Consider the following 19,440-nt stretch of genomic DNA (forward strand, 5'->3'; position numbering starts at 1 on the left):
CACACAGGACAGGCACACGGCTCAGGCACACGGCACAAGCACACGGGACAGGAAAACGACACGGGCACACGGCACGGGCACACGACACGGGCACACGGCACGGGCACACGACACGGGCACACGGCACAGGCGCACGGTACAGGCGCACGGCACAGGCGCACGGCACAGGCGCACGGCACAGGCGCACGGCACAGGCGCACGGTACAGGCGCACGGCACAGGCACACGGCACAGGCACACAGTACAGGCACACGGCACAGGCACACGGCACAGGCACACGGCACAGGCACACGGCACAGGCACACGGTACAGGCACACGGCACAGGCACACGGCACTCCCGCCCCCGGCACAGGCTCACGGCGGCGCGCCGGGCGGGAGCGCGCGGAAGGGGCGGCCCGCAGGCGGACATGCCGGTGAGTTGTTTACGGTCTGCTGCACCATGCCCGGTGCTACCGTCGGCCACCGCGGGGACCGTGGGGGCAGGGGGTGACGGAGCGGAGTGGCTGCCCTCGGTCTCCGGCCGCTCGGGCTCACCGCTGCTGCCGGCCCTGCGGCCCCGCTCCACGTGGCTGCGTAACGCGGCAGTGCGCTTTTCCTCTTGCCCCACCCAGCTGGCCAAAGACCTAGTGCATCCCTCCTTAGAGGATGAGAAGAGAAAGCACAAAAAGAAACGTCTTGTCCAGAGCCCAAACTCCTACTTTATGGATGTAAAATGTCCAGGTAAATATTTAAACATTTATTTAAATTAAGTTTATTTATTAAGCATTTATTTAAATATTTACAATGGTCATGCGTTATGGAAGGAACAAAACTAATTTTGTACACTGTTCATCTTCATATAACGGTTAATAATTATTTTTTTTTTTTAAATCTGCGTTTGGTTTTATCTATTCTGTAGAGAAAAGTGTCTGTATATTGCTTTGGGTTTTTTAAAAATAAAAGTGTTTTCTATCTTTGGAGAAAGTTAATGTAAACAGTCAGACTTTTCTGGAGGTACTCGCATGAGGGCTTCTTTAGGTGGGATTTTTTCCTTTATAAAACCCTTGTAAACCCTCAGATTTGCATGTATAAGAAGTGAGATTAAATGGATGCCTTAGCATCCATAGCACAGGTATCAAACAGAAGCCAACATAGTTTTTCTCCTTTCGTAAGTTAGTTTTTGAAGAGCAACAGGAAAAGCTTTTGACAAGGATATATGCGGGGATACTGCACATATACATAGAAAATAAAACCTTCACATCTGCCTTTTTTGCATGTTGCTGTTAAGAACTAAGCTCATATACAAGGATTGTAAGATGTTGTCTACACCCACTTTTCACAGATCTTCATTACTTTGGCTCAGAAACATCTGTATAATCAATTTCTTTTTTATAAATTAAATGATGGGATTTCCTAGCACCATTACAGGAGTGTGCTCTGTCAGCTTTTTTATTCAGCACAGTTCCATCCATTGTTGCCCAGTGTGGTAACTTCCTAGAAACTGCGGCAGCATAAGAAGATTCTAGGAGTAAGAAAACACTTCCTTATAATAGTGAATCTTCCTGACTTTGAAGCAGGGAATTGTTGATGTGCTCAGGTTTTCTTGTTATCTTATTCTTTATTAGTAGCCTAGTTTTCTAAGAAGCTCTGAGACATTGTATTCCATCTGAAAGTGAGGTAAATTAATTTAAACAGCTTGAAAGTAAATTGTGGTTGCTTTTAAACAAATAGAGGGTTGAAGGCTAAGCCTCTGGGGTTTTGGGGGGGTTTTTTACACTTCAAACCAGTATACATGAATGCATACACTGTGATACAGCTAGTGTCAACATAGGCCCATAGGTCATTGGTTATCTTCATTATTGTTGGATTAATTGCTTTTTGTGTTTGAGGGATATATAGAGTAAAGCAGGAGTGCTTCAGTAATGATAGGATCCCATGCACACGTCATTGAAAATAACAAATGGTTTTATGTGTCCCTGGGTCAGTGGAATTGGAAGTTCCTACCTAGATACTCAAGTGGGTTGGGCTCGTTTCCCTGCCAAACCCACAAACGTTAAAAACTCATCAACATGCAAGTTCACATTCAGTAGGGGAAAACCAAAATTTGCTGTGACTAAATTTTAGCTGTTAGCAGTTTTTCACAAAGAAAGATTTGTACAGTTACTTTTTGTGTTTTAAACAGAGATCTGTTATTCTGTCTATTAGTACTTCTTCCTAGCAAGCAGACCTTTTGTCAGAGGACCCTCCTCACAACATGTATTCTTGTCTTAGCTTTCTGATCCACATGTGCTGAAAAATGCTATCTCTGCTCACCTTTACCTGTTTATTTTGTATATTCACATCCAGATTAAATTCTTTATAGGTTTTCTCCCTCCAAAAATACCTCTTGAATAATTAAAAATACTTTTCAGGAGAAAAAAATTGAAAAGCAGTGAAAATCACATTTTTAAGCCATGTATGAGTGATTTCATTATTTCTTAAGTCATAGAATTTGTAAGTTGTAGACAAAAGCATTTCATAGGGAATTAGTGGAGTTATTCTGTGCAAGTCTTTCCATTTAAAAACTATCTTAGTTTTGTAGAATGCAACCAAGCTTTACAGGTACCAATTATTAAACAGAAAGCAAACACAGATTGGAACAGCACTGTTTATATTCACAGCCAGACTTTGTCAGCAGCAGTATTGTACTGTTACAAGTTAAATATTTCCCCAACTACATGGGCTCTTCTGTTCAGCAGAGAAGGCTAATCTTAATAACTGCTGAACTTCTGTGCAGGAGATGTGATAGGCAAATTAGGGATTGTCAGCCAGCAGGGTCTGTTGATTTTCATACGGGAGTCATACCAGTTTCTGTTACCTAACTTTCTTTCCTTTGCATGTAAGTAAAGGCAAGCACTTCAGAACACAACAATGGTTTGCTTCGTTTGGCTTGGTGTGTTGTGTAATGAAATACAGATGCATTTTGGACAAGTGTATTTAGAGTACCTGATTCAATTAACACATTAAAAAAATTATGCTAGAAATACCCAGTGGAAAGTTTCATAATGCTGTTTTTCAGGATGCTACAAGATTACCACTGTCTTCAGCCATGCTCAGACAGTAGTTCTGTGTGTAGGGTGCTCAACTGTCCTGTGTCAGCCAACTGGGGGCAAAGCCAGGCTCACAGAAGGTAAGAACAGTGTTACACAACCTAAATATGCCACTTACATAAATGCATTTTATAGCCTGCAAATATTTTACCTTTGATTTTGGAAACTGATACTGGAACAGTGATTTTGCAAATTGCTTAGAGTTGACTAGTAGAAACAGGCCCAGAATTGTGAGTTTTTCTTCAAATTCTTTGTTTTTAAATGGTTTTAAACGTTTTTAAGTGGCTCTGCAGATATGCCAGGCAGCTAAACACCTACATTGTCATCAAACACACTTCATTTTAGGTGACTTGTCATTCCCTTCAGCTTAAATAATAAATACTGCTGCTTAACTCTGAGTTATGTTTAGAGTGTAAAAAAGCACCATCAAAGGAGTAGGGTACTTTTGCCAGGCTAAAGTAATTCTGTGCCACTGTGCCACTAATGGCTTGCCTGTTTGTTTTTAAACAGCCCTACTGTAAAGCAGTTCCCTGGCTCAAAGAAAATTTGTTTCATATAAATTATAAGGGAAGAAATAACCACTGATAATGTAGACGCAGATAAGTGGTATAACACCAATATCTTTGAGTGCAGCCCAGTGTCTGGGGTGTATGAAAAGCACTGGAAACACTTTAGGATTTAAAAAATGTAAAAATTAATCCAGATTTTATTAATTTATTGTTTAAAGGGCAAAAGGTAAACACATGTACAAATTACACATAGCAGTGCTTGTATAATTTGCTACTACACAAGGGTAGTAAACATGAGGACAGAATACCTGAAGTAAGGCTGTTGAGCAGTTGAAATGGTAACAACACACATAGCAGCTGTTTCAGTTTGAGGTTTGTATCACTAAGGGATGGAACAGTAGACTGAAATTTTAAAAGGCATCTGGAAGAAAACAAATAGTACACCATAATCCTAAGATGAATTGCGTGACATTCATGTTGTTCACACTGAGCTAAAGAAGACTTACAAGTGCCAAGTCTTCACCTCTTGTGGTACATGTAATTTAAACTTAATATATTAATTTTTTACTTACATTGGATGGACAATTTTTCAAGGCAGTCTAACAATTTAAGGACTATCCATATCTACTCACATGATTTCTTTGCAGGCTGTTCATTTAGAAGAAAGCAACACTGAACAGTTCAGCATGTGATTTTTGGATCTGAGCTCCTGAAAGCCTTACTAGTTTAAAAATGCCTGTTACAACAAAAATGTAATTATGATTGATTTTGTACAAATTGCATGCTACTGCTGACTAATCTGCTGGAATCTCTTTTTCAATAAATGATCTGAAGTGCAAGTTTTTCCTGTAAGTTTGCAGACAACCGAGCTCTATTTTTCTAATTTTACATTTAAACAGTAAAAACCTTGGACTTCTGCATCCTGCCCCTTGTTAATCATAAACTACAGCAGTGTAATGCATATAGTGACAGAAACTGCTTTAAGAATGCATTATGTGTATTTTATTGCTGCAGCTACCATAACTGCAAGGGTTGCAAAAGCTAGATAAGATTTAAAATGGCTCATTTACTTTCAATGTTGCTGTAATCCCTTCTCCATCTTGGGTAATATGGTGATAAATAAAAATGTAAAATTACTCACTTATGTTCAGCTGTTTCTCTGGAATGCTTGGATTTTCCCTCCCTATAATTTGATCTCAAGACTGTACTTGGTATTCTAAACTGAGATTTCTATCAAAAAAAAAAAAAAAAAGGTACTCCTTTGCAAAGCACTGAAAACATTCAGTATATAGAAGGCTATTGGCATATAAAAGTCATGGAACCACACTAAGAGGTGTGAATGGTTATCTAAGCACTAGTACAGCAAACCCAAGCATATTGTTAGTATTGAATACTGTCGTTAAATAATTGCTGTCTTGTAATAAGGAAAAGGGTTTAATTAGTTTTTGAAAGCCATGTCTTTCTAAATGGCTGGTAAAAATGGATTTTGTTTTTAACCATGAGAAAATATTCAAACAAAATCTTACATATGTAATACCTCAAGTTATGTATCAACATCTCTTAAAAGTATCCGGTCTCTTGGTGAGCTAATTATTATTGGGATTTTCTAATTAACTAGTATTCTTTTTATGACTTTGAAAACTTGGACATGTCTAGTCATTAAAATAAACCAAAACCCTGATACCACAATTTGTTGTGTTTGCAAGGTAAGTTTTATTTCTGTTATTTCAAACAGCAAACATGTAATTACCATATGCAGAAGGAGGTGTTTGATACAGAAACAGGTGTACCAATGGAATACACATGCCTTCTAAGAAAAGTAGAGGTTTATGTCAGTGCCACTCACAACAAAGGTTCACTGACAAGTAAGTTTATCGTGGAAGCTGCTTTTAATTGACCAGACAGTTTCCCACATACAATGCAAGCCCATCAAATTACTGGTTTTAGAGCAAAGATCAAAGTAGCAATATTAGTTGTGACCTGAATACCTATGCTAAGGCCAGATTGATTCCTAGTCTCTCATATCTCTGCCTTCTCTGCCCTAAAAGATAAGAACTCATGATTAGTTTAATACCAAAGCAGAGACTGTAAGGGACCCATTTTGTTCCAGGTAGGAGAAGATGAAATGTAGACATCAGAGCATCTCTAGTACTACACATGTAACATTACAGGCTTTTTAAAAGCCTTAACTTACAGGAGATCAAGTATAAAGAACACAGTGTGCAAAAAAAAAAAAAAATTGGTGGCTAAACATATTCTGTGTGGGGAGTGAGACACTGGCATTAATATTGTGGTATTAGCAAAGCCTTAGCTTTTACCCCTTACTCATTTTCATACATACTTCAAGTATTTACATTTGTTAATGTTTGGTCATATACAAACAGACGTAACAGTAAACCTACACCTACATTCTCAATCTTTATGTAAATCCACACACAACAGTCAGCAAGCGAAACTTAATTTCTGCCAAGTATGCAGAATGGTTTTAAAAAATAAGAAATACCATTTGCAAAACAGGTGTATAATATGTTCAAAATCCTAAAATAAGTGTTACTTTTCAGATTTTCTGTATTTAAAATACTGTGTTTGGTCTGTTTCTATTCAGATGTTCAACACAAAACCAGAAGTTCTTATTCTCATTCCCTATCTAAAACTAGCACTGAATTCTGCTGTTTAGCCAGTCAGTAGGTGCTCAAGGCTGGGGGAAGAACCCCAGTACTTCTGTATTGGAACTGTCAGACTGAAACACAAACCTTAAATAGTTTTGGATTTTGGAAAACTTGGGGTTTTAATTGGGAATTGGCATTACTGGAACTAATTGGAATGGAGTAAGCTCTGCTGAGACTAATTAAAAAAAAACCAGATGGGCCATGCTAAAACTAAGGGCAAATGGAGAGGTATTTAGAATTAGAATTTAGAATTAGAAGGTAATTGCTAACTATCCTAGATGTAGAAGCTGACTCAGCTGGGCTTGGGAGGGAAAACAGGGAACTGATAAGGATCTTCGAAAACCTAAGACAATTGTAAATCAAAAAACTCATTAAAACAGGAAACTAGGATCCCAGCCAAAGTCCCATTGGGCCCATTTATCATTTTTCCCTGAAAGGTTGTGTCTTGGTTCTAGAAGACAGGTGTCTGCTAGGGAGAGCAGGAGCCTCCCTTGGGATGAAAGAATGTAGACCCCCTCCCTCTGAATTATTATAATTTTGAAATCAAGGGGCTTTCAGGCCTAGATCTGGGGATAGAAATAACAGTTCTTTACTAGTATAACCAGGTAGACAAACAAACAATAACTACAGCAATAACAAGAAAACAGAACCAGGGACCCCGGGACAGCCTTCTCGGCTGAGATGGGATGGGGGAGAGGCTTTGTTTCACAAACCCCCTCGGGCAGTCAGTCCCGGTGCTCCTGCAGGGCTCCGAGGAGCAGTCGGCTGGAACCGCAGGGATGAGCTGAGATCCTGGGCCGGTGGCTGAGGTGGAACAGCAGGGATGAGCTGAGATCCTGGGCCGGTGGCTGAGGTGGAACAGCAGGGATGAGCTGAGATCCTGGGCCGGTGGCTGAGGTGGAACAGCAGGGATGAGCTGAGATCCTGGGCTGGTGGCTGAGGTGTATCAGCAGCTCCGCGGCGGTGGCTGGCACTGCCACACGTCCCGGCAGGACAGGGGGTGCGAAGCCACCAACAAAGACGGGAGAAGGAGAAGAAGCAGCAGCTCCGTCTGGGTGATGGCGAAATTCCCTTCTCTTCACCGCAGCAGCTCCGCGACCCAGAAAACGAAATGTCTCTCCCCGAAGCCGAAGAATGCCAGCCAAAAACTGTCCCCACCCTCCTTTCCTGCCCCCTTCCCCCCCTGGGCCCGGCCACTCTTTGTCCTTTGTGGAGCACCCCCGAAGTACCCACAGTTAGGTTGTCCCAGCAACTAATGGGTAAAAATTCCACGGGCAGGCCAGAACAACAAAAAAAAACAAACAAAAAAGGACACCTAACCCTCAACAGGTTGGAAGGTCAAAATGAAGAGAAGCTGTATACCTTCCTCTCTTCCAGGACCCCTACTCATAAAAAGACCACCGACCCATTTCAAAGAACAAACCATGCATGCTTAATTGCCTTTTTCCTCATTCGCATGAGAAGCGCAGAGTGGGTGGTAACTGGGTTAGGAATATGTATTTGTATTCAACACTTCTCTAAGTAAAAAGCCTGTAGTCACCTGTACTCTGGCTCGTGCCTATTAGGGGTGACCCAGCACCAGTCCAGCGATGACTAAACATATCCTTTCTAAGTAAAACAGTCTTTGTCCATCATTGTTGGGTATTGATACTACATCATATCCATATTTTTTGTAAATCAAGACAAAACCAAAGACTTCAGAAGAAGAGGAGATAATTTATTGCCTGACCAATGAAAGTTAGTTCAGAAGTATTCTCTCTGTTGTTTTCACTAATTGGATATTCTTGAGATAAAGACAATACATTATTAATGAATAAAAAAGAGAAATTTTGGTGAGTGGGCCAGAAACTCCAAGCAAATAATTTTTAAGGTACAACAATGATTGTAATTATGAAGAGTATACTAAACTAGTCTTACTAGCTCCAATTTAAAATGTAGGTAAAACACTGACTCCTCAAAATACTAAATTTCCCAGTTTCTTGGTCTTGGGTAATAAATATTACCATAGGCATAGTGGGAACAGAGATGGAAGCATGACGTAGCATCACAGGGCAGGTAACAACTATGACGATAATACTAAAAGCATGGTTGTCTTCTGCTAGATGCTATCCAAGACATCTTGCTCCTTAAATTCAGAGAAGCAGAGCTGCTAAGCAGTGCAGAAAAGGAAGTAGTGAAACCTTTCCTGAAAAATACTTCTGTTTTGTCTCAGCCTGGAAATACTGTCTAATGTAACTGCAGGGCAAGTGAGGTGGGGGTAAATCTTTGAGATTCAAATCAATTCAATTGAAATTCAAGATCACAAAGATCTTCCATGCCATTGTGAAATATGTAAAATGAACACTTCAGATGCTACTTTATTCCCATCATAAAACTGAAGATTAGAAAATCTCACACCTCTAGTCTCACATCCAACTCTGGGCCCCTCACTTCAAGAAAGACATTGAGGAGCTGGAACATGCAGAGAAAGGCAGTGGACATTCTGCCTTCTCTGGGGGAAGGGTCTGGAGCACAAATCTGATGAGGAGAAGCTGAAGGAGCTGGGAGTGTTAAGCCTGGAGAAAAGGAGGCTCAGGGGTGACCTTATCACTCTCTACAGCTCCCTGACAGGAGGCTGGAGCTGAAACAAAGAAATTAAGAATTTAAAAAAAAAAAAAAAAAAAAAAAAAGCTTAACCAAAAGGGATGTCTGACAAAAACCAGACCCTGACACCCTAATCCACAAGAACAGGAAAAAGAGTCAGACTGCAAGATGAGATAAGGAGCTGGAATACACAAGCGAGATGCAAAGACAAAGGCACCACAGGATAAAGGAGATTCCTCGAACCCTAAGCCAGAAGAAACGGATTTAAAGTCCCAAAAAAAATAAAAAAGTGACCAAAGGACTGAAAGGGGCACGGGGCTAATTGTAATATGAAATGAAGACAGGCTGGGTTAGGAAATTAATATGTATTAGGCGTATCGTGTAAACCTGGTCTGTAAAGGATAAAAAGGGAAAACCCAATCAAAAAGGTGTGCATGCTTTTTGGAGGAGATATCCCCATGCACCTCAGTGCTGAATAAATTCATACCTGCTCTTATAACTACTCTGCGAGTTATAGGGTTCCTTTTATTCCGCACTTCAGAGCCAGGGGAGTTTGACCTCTTTTCACAGAGAACAAGTGAATGGACAAGAGGACATGGCCTCAAGCTGTACCAGGTGAGGTTCAGGTTGGACAACAGGAAAAATTTCTTCACAGAAAGGGTGGTCAGGCATTGGAAGGAGTTCCCAGGGAGGTGGAGGTGTCCCCATCTCTGGATGCAGCACTTAGAGCTGTGCTGCAGCCGCCATAGCTGTGTTCCACTGGTGAGACTTTGACTCCTGACTTCAAGAATGGGCTTTAAGTTGTATTGAGCTATTTGACTTCCTAATTCCTGTTTACAAGGGAATATCTACACTATGGAATACAGTGTTGTTTCTGGCTACCAAGTTAGCATGTAGATCACTCAAATGGGACAGTTTGACAGCTTGCCATGCTGTGCTATTTGGGTGGGTTTGACTCTAGAAATAATACCTTTATTGCACGGCAAACTAATTTCACACATTCTCTGTGTCCAATAAAAATGGATGACAGAACATCTAAATTACAAAGAGTTTCACTTACATTGGCTCTAGATTCATTCTTTTCTAGCTCTTAATCCACAGCTCTGATAAAAGCCTGCTTCTGGTATAAGTCTGCGTTTTGGATTTAGCTTCAAGGTTTGGGTTTTGTTGTTTTTTTAAGCAAAGAAGGGAAGTGGTATGTGAAAACAAAAAGCAATGGTGACACATTTTTTTCTTTAGAAAGTAATACTGAATAATTTTGGCAGACTGGAACTGTGCGAGTAACAACCAACATATTTGTGTGCTCAAATCAAGATGTGAAATTTTTCAAAAGTTTAATGTTCAAGGTAGATAATTTGTACTTAGTGCAAAAAAAAAACAAACCATTTTTTTTAATCTTGGCCAGGTGTTTCACTAGTTGATAAAAATAACCTGCTAATATAATAATGTTTTATGCAGGTACTACAGAAAGTCACCTTTGACTGTTACATTCTCATTTTCTGTGAGTTAAGAACTTCCCTGAGAGATTAATTCCAGTTACATGTAAGTTTAGCACCACTAGCAGAGGTTAACTGATTTTTTTTTAATGCTTTTTCTTCCCATATTCTTAGGAACTTGAAGTCAAATTACACCCTTCTCCCTTTGTTTTTCAGTACATTGAGTTCAGTCACATACATCTCTTTTAGTCCATATATTGTGCCCGTTTTTCTTTATCAAATTCCCTTGCAATCTTTAAGGCAGTGCTGTTGAGCGAAACCGACTGCATATTACAGATAATAGTGACAATGACTCCTCTTGGGGGTGCTACTGGCCAAGTACCCAGAGCTTCAGTATCCAGCTCTTCAGGCAGAATGAGGAGGACACTGCTGGCCCCCACGGCCCCCCCAGTATGGGATGCATAGTGTCTCTGCTGTCTGCAGCAGCCATATTGTTGGTTTTTCTCTACCACAGCCCAAGCCATGGCGTATTTACCATCTGTGTCCCACGACACCTCTGTTTTTGGCACTGGGGTCCACATCATTGCAACCGTGCCTGGCTTGAGGTACCCTGGAAGAAGTTTGCAATTCCTGTTTTTAAATTGTCCGGCTTGATAACTGTACAACAAGGCATTTCCAAATTTCAGGAGGTCACCTACTGAGGACAGAAAGCCACCACCAGCCCACTTGTAAGAGTTGTCCACATACGGTGCATTTACCAGCCGTCCCTTTTTGTTGTAAACGTAACACCTAAAAATTCAAGAAAATTCATCTTGTCATTCTCATGTACTATGCGCAGTGATTTTAAGCTACCCTACCTGAAAAGAGCAGACAGAGCATGTATTAGCTTGTTCTTGCAACCATTTAGGGGGTTTTTAAAATATATTTTTAAAATATATTTATTGCAAAAAAAGAAAAATCAACAAGTAATTTAGACAGAAAAACAAAAATTAAGGTGACTTCTTAGGTTAGAAGCTTAACTTCAAGAAAAGTATTAATCCTTCTGCTTAGTCTTAGGATATACTAAGAATAAAGACAATATACAAATAAGAGATGTGACGGAAATAGATCAGCCAACACAGATTTTTTCTTAAATCCCTATACTAGATATGAAGTGTTTTAAAGAACAAGGAATTCTACAGCTGAAGCTTAGGTGACTGCTCTCAGACAGTAGTTTCCATTTATGGCTGATTTCCCCCCAGTGCCCCATTATGGCTGCCATACTGTACAACAAAGCATGAAGCATTAAAGTCTTGCATAACACAAATTAGAAACTGCCAACCAGAGCTGCAGAATAAACTGTCAGGTGCAATACAACAGAAATGCAGAACAAATTATACTTTGGAAAGAAACAGTCCATCATGACTTGATTGATTTCATACAACATGTGAAAAGGACTTTTTGAATAAGTATATAGCCCAAGGAATTTCAACCTATAATCTTTAGACCAAATAAGGTCCATGTACTACTTGGAGAGTTATGAAATGGAAAAACCCTACTCAGATTGCACTTGTATTTGAAAGCCTTTTACCAAACTTCTGAATAACTTATAACACTGAAAGTCAGAGCTTGAAACAAAGGAAGAACGATGAATCCAGATTCAGGATGCAAGACTACCGTCAACTCTGACAGTGAGTTAGTATCTTGTCCCCATAATGAGTGTTTTGATCACAAAAAAACCCTGTTACAAAGACATTAACTTAAACCTCTAAAAGATCTGGAACATGGATTTTTAAGCATTTTCTTATTAAATAAATATAGTATACCCAAACCATTAAACAAACCTTAATGCATCAATACATTCTATTTTGAGGCATCAAGCTCCAATTTGTAGAAGCAAACCCATCAGTGTCTCAGTTTTGCTTAACAATAAGTACCTATAAAAAGACTCCCAGAACAGCATCTGTCCAAATTCTTTGATCCCTCCCATATTTCAGTTTATAAAAAGGATGAACATACACATGTTCTAAAAAACCTTGACTTTACAGGGTTCATAATTTATGGGAACATCACTATCATCCAGATAAGCCTCTGAGCCTACAGCCAGAGAGTCTCTGAAATTTTGCAAGCAAACTAAACACCAGAACAAAGCATCTCAGAATAGATCAGTAAAGCTGTGCACACACTTTCAATATATACTTGTACTTAGTATAAACCTCAGCTTCAACATGTTCAGTATTCTTTGAGAGCATTTTAGAAACCAAACTTTTTAAAAGTCTGACTCTCATTTTCAGTTGAGACTGTTACTAGAACCTGTTTTGTCATTCAACAAATGAATTCTTGTCCCACACCAAAATTTAACCAGGGAGTCAATAATCAATTTCTGAGCCCAGACAGGAAAGTCGATAAAATAAGACAAGAAACTCTAGCCTAATTCCCTATATTGGAATGGGTTATCCAGTTACATAAATTTCCCTCAGCTTGTTGTTTTGTGGGCGTCTTTTGCTTTCTTTGTGTAGGAGTGAGGGGGGCAGGGCAAGTTTTGGGGTTTTTTTCCTATGTTAAATTAATTTAAAATTCAATTGGTATTACACAGAATTTTAATTCTGGTCAAGATTCATACTGAAATTTGATTTATGACTACCTTGTGTTACTGTGAGACTACTACAATTCCATGGAACCCTTTAAATGCCAGTATATTAAGCAAATTAAGGTAACTATATATTCCAACATAATCTAGTTACTCCTTATTTTATTTGCATTTATGTGCTTACTTGTACCCAAAGTAAATGTAAACTTTGAAGTCACCCCTATTACTCCCCATGCCTCCCATATTCACACTTAGAACAAGAAATACTTATTTCTTATTCTGTAATTTTACATGCTAATTACAGAACCTATACCATGACCTTGGAACCAGCTACATGAATAATGTTGAGGTAACACAGCACTTCATTCAAATGTCGTTCATTCAAATTCTGGGAAAAGAAAAATCACACATTCTTAATTCAGCTGTCCTAATTAAAATAGAAAGGGCAAGAGAGTTGTTGTGGAAAAATTAAGAGTTCCACCCCTGTTTACCTTGCTCTGTTATATATCATTGCTTCATTGTCATCCAGGACAGTTGACAGCATATCCAAATCACGAAACATTTTCAGCATATAATCTGTAAATTTTTGTCCTGAAGCTCTCTCCACAACAGCACTTAAGAGAGTAAAGCCATACGTTGAGTACAAGAACTGGCTACCTTGAAGAAACAGTGAGAAAGGGAAAAAACCCCACATTAATGGCATGATGCTTAAATGGAATCATATGTGCAAATAAAACTATATATAGCAATTAATAATTAACCATTGTTGATCCTAGCCTAGGAAATTCTGTACTGCAGCAGACACAGATCCTGGTAAAAGAACAGCACTAAAACCTTCCAGGGATCTCTGTGCACAGTCAAGTTTCATGCCAAGATGTCAACGCTGAAATTTAACATCCTTTCCCATGAGATTTACCACATTGCGTCTAACATGTCTGGATTTGGAAAGCTGACACAAGCCATAAAATTACTGCTTAAAAGATGCTCAGCTATGTAACTTGTTTGTGTGTCTATACCCTGGAGAAGGAAAAACAATAGAAGTATTCACATTCATCACTTTTAGCACAGTGTTTCTAGTTCTAGAATATCCCAAAAGATTATATGAACACAAGCATGCATATTATTTAAGACAATAGAATTTATTTACAAAACAATGTTTCATTTTTAAAAAATCTCATCGTTATGCTAATGCCTTCTATGAAACATTTACATATTGAGCAACTGCTGAAGTGCCTACAGTTGAGACATCTCTTACTTGAAGTGGTTCCTAGAGCTCTCCAAGATGGTGAGTGTTCAACTTCTCCCTCTTCCTATCCCTCTCCCCTTAAATGCACATTATTTACTGTTTATCAGCAATGCGTATAATTTACCTTAACCTAACTCATTTAAAACTTACACCCGAAGTTCCTCAAAGTCCTCTCTAGACCTAATTTAAATAATCCAAATAATAAATTATTTCAGTAATTCTGTGATTCTGTGTTTTTCCTGTAGATTTTTTTAGGTCTGATTTAGTGCCTCAGTAAAATTTTTGGTTTTGGTTCCTATCTAGAACATGACTACAGCAAGTTGGTATCAGCTTACAAAATGCTTTGTAGATACAAATTTGTTACCAGAATTACATTCTGCTTGAGCATTTATAAATCCACTAACTGGTGTGTTTCAGAGCACTTACTGCTCCTGGGAGAAACGTCTTATACATAAATATTACATGACCAGATGCTTCGTGCAGAACAGACCAAATACTTCTCTGCTGAGCTTTTAATGGGGCATGTGGAGGAAAAAAAAAGGGAGGGAAGCAGAACAAACCAAAACCCCCACACAAACTCTTCTCTGGACTCTACTACCATCATTACACATAAAACTATTTGGAACAAAACTCTCACCAAAAGAGCATATTTTGTCTGCATTAATAGGAACTCACCTGGTTTAAAGAATAAAGGATCATTTTTAAATATCTTCAGTGATTCAATCACACTTTCAAATTTTTCCTTCAAATAATACTCTTCCTGTTCAAATTCCTTGTTGTTCCTGCCAGGCTTTGAATGCTGGATTTTTGTCTCACTATTATGTTCTTTCTTCTGTTTGACACAATCAGTTTTTTCAATACCTTTACCTTCTTTTTCTTTTTGTTCTTTATCCTGACAGGATTTTGTTAGCTTAAGTTCTCTGTTTGCCTTTTCCTTTTCTTCTTTAACTTTTGTAATATCTTTTTCATAGTGACGAATCCCACTCAAGTGTGAAACTAACAGTCTTGTGGTAATAGTGACCTAGGTAGACAGAACTACATGAGCTCTCTTCACTAAAAGAAAAACACTAAATCACCAAAAAAGTAAAATTCATCATGACAAAGAACAGACAAAGGTGTAAGACCTTTTAAATATCATCTATTAAACATTGTATTAAAAAAAAAAAAAGTATGCATGTGGACACTACACATTTGATATAAAGTGAAGATCCAAATATGCTTTTTTGAGCAGGAAACATCAGTACTTGTCTAAATGATTTTGAGTGTTTTGTAGGTCCAGATCAGGCACCTGTACACAGATAGCTATGCAGTGACAGGAACAAAAATAAAAAAATCCTCTTACCAGTAAACAATTACATACCTTTTCACCCTCATAGACCTTTTCTGGAAATTCAGGGACATATTTCTGCACTGGAGCATCTAAATCTAGTTTCCCCTCTTCCCACAATTTAGCAACAGCCATCATTGTAAGACACTTGCTGATACTGGCGATGCGCATGATGGTCTCTGGCTTACACACCACACGGTTCTCTACGTCAGCATAGCCCAAACCTTTAAGGAAATTAAAACACTCTGGTAAATCCTTTGCACAGAGTCATGCTGAATTAATTATATGCAATGAATTAGATTTACTGGCCCTTTAAAATATTTTTCCTCCAGCTAAACTGGGACACAAAGCATTGGACTATCCCAGCCCGTTTCAATTCAGTTAATAACATTTTACTGTAGTAACAGCAGTTAATCACAGACCATTGGATTAGACAATGGCATCCCAAGTTGCTGATTAAGACTACAACAAACATTATGATAAATGAGATTAAAGATTAAGCCAAAATTCACACTCCTTAGGTTAAATTTTCAGTGTAGTAAACCCAAAGAGACCAAAACCTAGACCATGAAATAATTGACCAGAAACATTCCTTTTATTGTTCTGAATTAATGGCTGAAGCAGTAAAGGGTCTTATTTTACCGATGCAGAAACTGAGGGAGGAAATCACTCACAAATTCATGCTAATTACGGAACTGTAGGTTTCGCAAAACTGAGGTGTTACTATGTTTCAACATCACTCAGCATGACTTCCATTAAAATACAGCTTAACAGTCTCTGTAACAGTGTTTTCCTATGTAACCAACCCACAAGTCTGGTAGCAAGAACTGGGTTAATAAGGCGTTATCAAGCTGCCGAACTAGTCTTCAGTTTGAGCCAGGTTTGAAGAAAGTGCAAGTGATGCTGCAGCATAAAAGCAAGAAAATGCAACAAGGACATAATTGCAGTTTTCAGTATAAGAAAGGCCTGCAAGCAACGCGCCTCTGTCTATATGAAACTGCAGTATAACAGAGAACTGCTCAAGGAAAACCCCAAACCTTGGCAAAGTACAAGAAATAAAACAGATGACATGCCATTTGTCCAAGACCCTTTCTCTTATATAACTGCTACTCAAGAACCTGGTGCTTGTCAATACAGATGCTTTTCTCCCCAGTGAAAACACCTTCCAAACCTCACACATTTCCCATCATCTAGAAAACAGGTTTAGTACTGTGGTCACTGAATACATGCAACTTACACCTGTTCCTACTTTGCCCCCCATGGAGAAAAGAGGAGACCCAAACAACCCAGAACTGGTCTTCTTGAAACTCATGAAGATTTTTCTGAGAACAGATACGCATTTTGATGTTTTTTTTATGAACATCAAATGTCCACATGATATGAGAAGTACTAACAGACTCTACTTAAAATTAAACTGTGTAACCAGAAAAATCAATTGCAGTTTCTGGAAGGATAACACCTGTTAAATCTCAGTACCTTCCCAGTAAAATTACACCTCAGCCCACAAACAGGTCACCAAATGTGAGCCGTTATTCCTTTGACTACTAAGGAAGTTCCTGTGGGGAGAACAGTTCTTTACCTCCTACATACAGGGCTATCAGACCACTGTACAGCTATATGCCCAAAGTACATTCAAAGGCTAATCTGAAAAATTAGTGGAAGAAAGGTTCTCCAATCTAACTGTTGAGACATACTAGCATATTCAGGAAGTTAACAAATTATCAATTCCTGGAAACTATTGAAGTTTCCCAAGGAAAGTATCATTTGATACTACATAAACACACATTTCTGGTTACTGTCCAGAGACAGTATGGATGGGATATCAAGCAGATGAAATCCCAGATTAGCTTGTTGAATTGGTCATTTTTAAAATGTCCATCAGTTCTTGACAGTATACACAACTACTACTCCCACATACTAACCTTCTGACCAGACTTCCTTTCCATCTACAGAAACTCCAACTAATATACCTGGGATTCCTGCTTCGTCCTGGCAAAAAAAAACAACAAACAAAACATAAGAGATTTAGAAATATCTTTATAATTAAAGAAAAACCTCCTTCCAGGAGGTTCAGGCCCTTGAACTGAAAAAGCTATAAAAACCCTACAAATAAACCTGGGCATTGTTGTCAAATTATAGTTGAAATTTTGTTATGTACCAGTTTGGTTCTGGTACAAACTGCTTTTGCAAAGCTGACATTTTAACTCAGCTGTTGGGGAAAAACACACCTAAGAAGAATAGCAAGGTAATATTTTTGCTTTAATAATTCAATTAAATTGCTGAACGGAATATGCGAAAGAAATAAAACATGGCACAGTTAATATGCAACCTGCAAATTGCATCACCAACTGGCAGGCAAGATTTCAAAGAAGCTTCAGCTGGATTTTCAAAGTAACTACTACGTGCTTTTAAAACACAGTCACAGAACATCCTGTGTTGGAAGGGACCCACAAAGATCTTAGAGGCCAACTCCTGGCCCTGCATAGGAGAACTCCAGGAATCCCCCCCTGTGCCTGAGAGCATTTCTCAAACGCTCCTTGAGCTCTGTCAGCCTTGCGAGCCATAGCCACTTCCCTGGGGAGCCTGCTCTGTGCCTGACCACCCTCTCAGCAGAAATCTTCTCTTAATATCCACCTAAACTTCTCCTGACATAATTTTCTGGCATTGCCTAGTCACAGAACGCAGAGTTCAGTGCCTGCTCCTCCGCTTCCCCTCATGAGAAAGCTGCAGTCCGCAGTGAGGTCTCCTCCAGGCTGAATAAAGTGCCCTCGGCCGCTTCTCCTATGGTTCTTGCCTCTCCTTTCTACAGCTTTTAAGGCCTCCCCGTTGTTCTCAGATGCTCCATACTGTGCCACACTCCCACAGACCACTGTATCAAGCTGGCCTAAGCTGCGCCGGCACCGATAGACTTCAGCCGTCCCCCCGCTCAGCACCTTGATCCTCCGCACCAGGTCCCTGCTCCTCTCCACGGCCGCGCCGAAGCCCCGCGGGATCGGCGGCTGCTTCTCCTCCCGCCCGTTCTCTGACTCCCCTCCCGCCGGCGCCGCCCGAAGCCCCAGCGCCAGCCCCAGAGCCAACCCCCAGCCCCAGGGCCGCGCCCCGGCCCCGTCGCCCTCTCTGCGGGGCGCGGGGAGCCGCCCGAGAGCCGCCGCCTGCCGCAAGGCCCGCGCCAGGCCCGACATGGCCGGGGCGGACAAGGCACCGCCGGGCCACAGGCGCCGCCTCGCCGGGCCGAGCCCCGAGCGCATCGAGCGCCGCCGCCTCAGGAGCGGTGCCGCCGCAGCGGCGGGAGCGGGGCAGCGGCGGGACAGGCCCCGGGCAGCGGCGGGAGCGGGGCAGCGGCGGGAGCGGAGCAGCGCAGCTCGCCCGTGTTCACCACGGGCTGCAAATGGGTCCGCTCCGCGCAGCGGGACTCGCCGCACTCGGAGCCGCTCCCCCGGGGCTCGGCAGGACCGGCCGGCCAGGGCGATGAACAGAATCACAGGAAGACCTCTGAGATCAGAGCTAACATCACCTTATCAACTAGACCATGGCACTAAGTGCAACTCCCAGTCTTTCCTTGAATACCTCCAGGGTCTAGATGACTCCAATACCTTTCTGATCAGCCCATTCCAATGGCTCTCTTTCAGTGAAGTAATTCTTTGTAGTGCCCATCCTAAACCTTCCCCAGCATAGTTTAAGACTATGTCCTCTCATCCTGTCACTTGTGTGGGAATAAAGTCCTGGTGTAGGGAGTTCTACAGGGCAATAAGGTCTCCCCAGAACCTCCTTTTCTCCAGGATAAACACCCTCGAGCTGCCTCATCAGAATTGTGCTCCAGATCTTTCCCCATCTCCTTTGTCCTTCTTTGGACCCACTCCAGCACCTCAGTGTCCTCGTTTTGAGGGGCACAGAACTGGATACAGCACTTGAGAGGTGGCCTCACCAGTGCCAAGTACAGGGGACTTAGAGCTGGTTCCTTTAGTTAAACACCAAAAGCCACCAGCTGTGTCCACGGTCAGTTACAGGTGGTATTTGGCAAAATGAGTCAAAT

At 40.7% G+C, this 19,440-nt stretch overlaps 2 protein-coding genes across 3 annotated transcripts; one reads left to right on the plus strand and one right to left on the minus strand.

The window, feature by feature from the left end:
* The first annotated feature begins 206 nt into the window (after nucleotides 1-206).
* On the plus strand, nucleotides 207-4,714 carry LOC102102427 (small ribosomal subunit protein eS27-like). 2 transcript variants are annotated; one of them, XM_005521322.3, is made up of 4 exons: nucleotides 207-413; nucleotides 612-720; nucleotides 3,038-3,148; nucleotides 4,225-4,714. In XM_005521322.3, exons 1-4 carry the CDS (start codon nucleotides 408-410, stop codon nucleotides 4,251-4,253), a joined length of 255 nt encoding a protein of 84 aa, XP_005521379.1. In that variant the 5' UTR covers nucleotides 207-407; the 3' UTR covers nucleotides 4,254-4,714. The 2 variants fall into 2 exon arrangements, with proteins under 2 accessions (XP_005521379.1, XP_087919161.1); XM_088063035.1 differs by having other exon boundaries at nucleotides 211-720.
* Nucleotides 4,715-9,179: 4,465 nt separating this feature from the next.
* Nucleotides 9,180-18,589, minus strand: LACTB (lactamase beta). The gene is made up of 6 exons (XM_005521700.3): nucleotides 18,341-18,589; nucleotides 17,330-17,396; nucleotides 15,441-15,631; nucleotides 14,756-15,101; nucleotides 13,326-13,491; nucleotides 9,180-11,054 (listed from the first exon to the last, which is right to left on the minus strand). The coding sequence occupies exons 1-6, from the start codon at nucleotides 18,587-18,589 to the stop codon at nucleotides 10,511-10,513; spliced, it is 1,563 nt and encodes a 520-aa protein (XP_005521757.2). The 3' UTR covers nucleotides 9,180-10,510.
* Nucleotides 18,590-19,440: the final 851 nt, after the last annotated feature.

This window comes from Pseudopodoces humilis, chromosome 16 (assembly GCF_049639895.1).
Source record: "Pseudopodoces humilis isolate 2021_Gansu_Grassland_sample_001 chromosome 16, ASM4963989v1, whole genome shotgun sequence".
Lineage (NCBI taxonomy): Eukaryota > Metazoa > Chordata > Aves > Passeriformes > Paridae > Pseudopodoces > Pseudopodoces humilis.

Coding starts and splice junctions, on each gene's coding strand:
- LACTB (XM_005521700.3), bottom strand. CDS start 18,589: ATGTCGGGCCTGGCGCGGGCCTTGCGGCAGGCGGCGGCTCTCGGGCGG. Junction 15,632..17,329: donor AAAGGAAGTCTGGTCAGAAG/GTTAGTATGTGG, acceptor ATTTCCTTAAAG/GTTTGGGCTATGCTGACGTA. Junction 13,492..14,755: donor TCCTTTATTCTTTAAACCAG/GTGAGTTCCTAT, acceptor TGTTTCTTCAAG/GTAGCCAGTTCTTGTACTCA.
- LOC102102427 (XM_088063035.1), top strand. CDS start 408: ATGCCGGTGAGTTGTTTACGGTCTGCTGCACCATGCCCGGTGCTACCG. Junction 721..3,037: donor TATGGATGTAAAATGTCCAG/GTAAATATTTAA, acceptor GCTGTTTTTCAG/GATGCTACAAGATTACCACT. Junction 3,149..4,224: donor CAAAGCCAGGCTCACAGAAG/GTAAGAACAGTG, acceptor ATTTCTTTGCAG/GCTGTTCATTTAGAAGAAAG.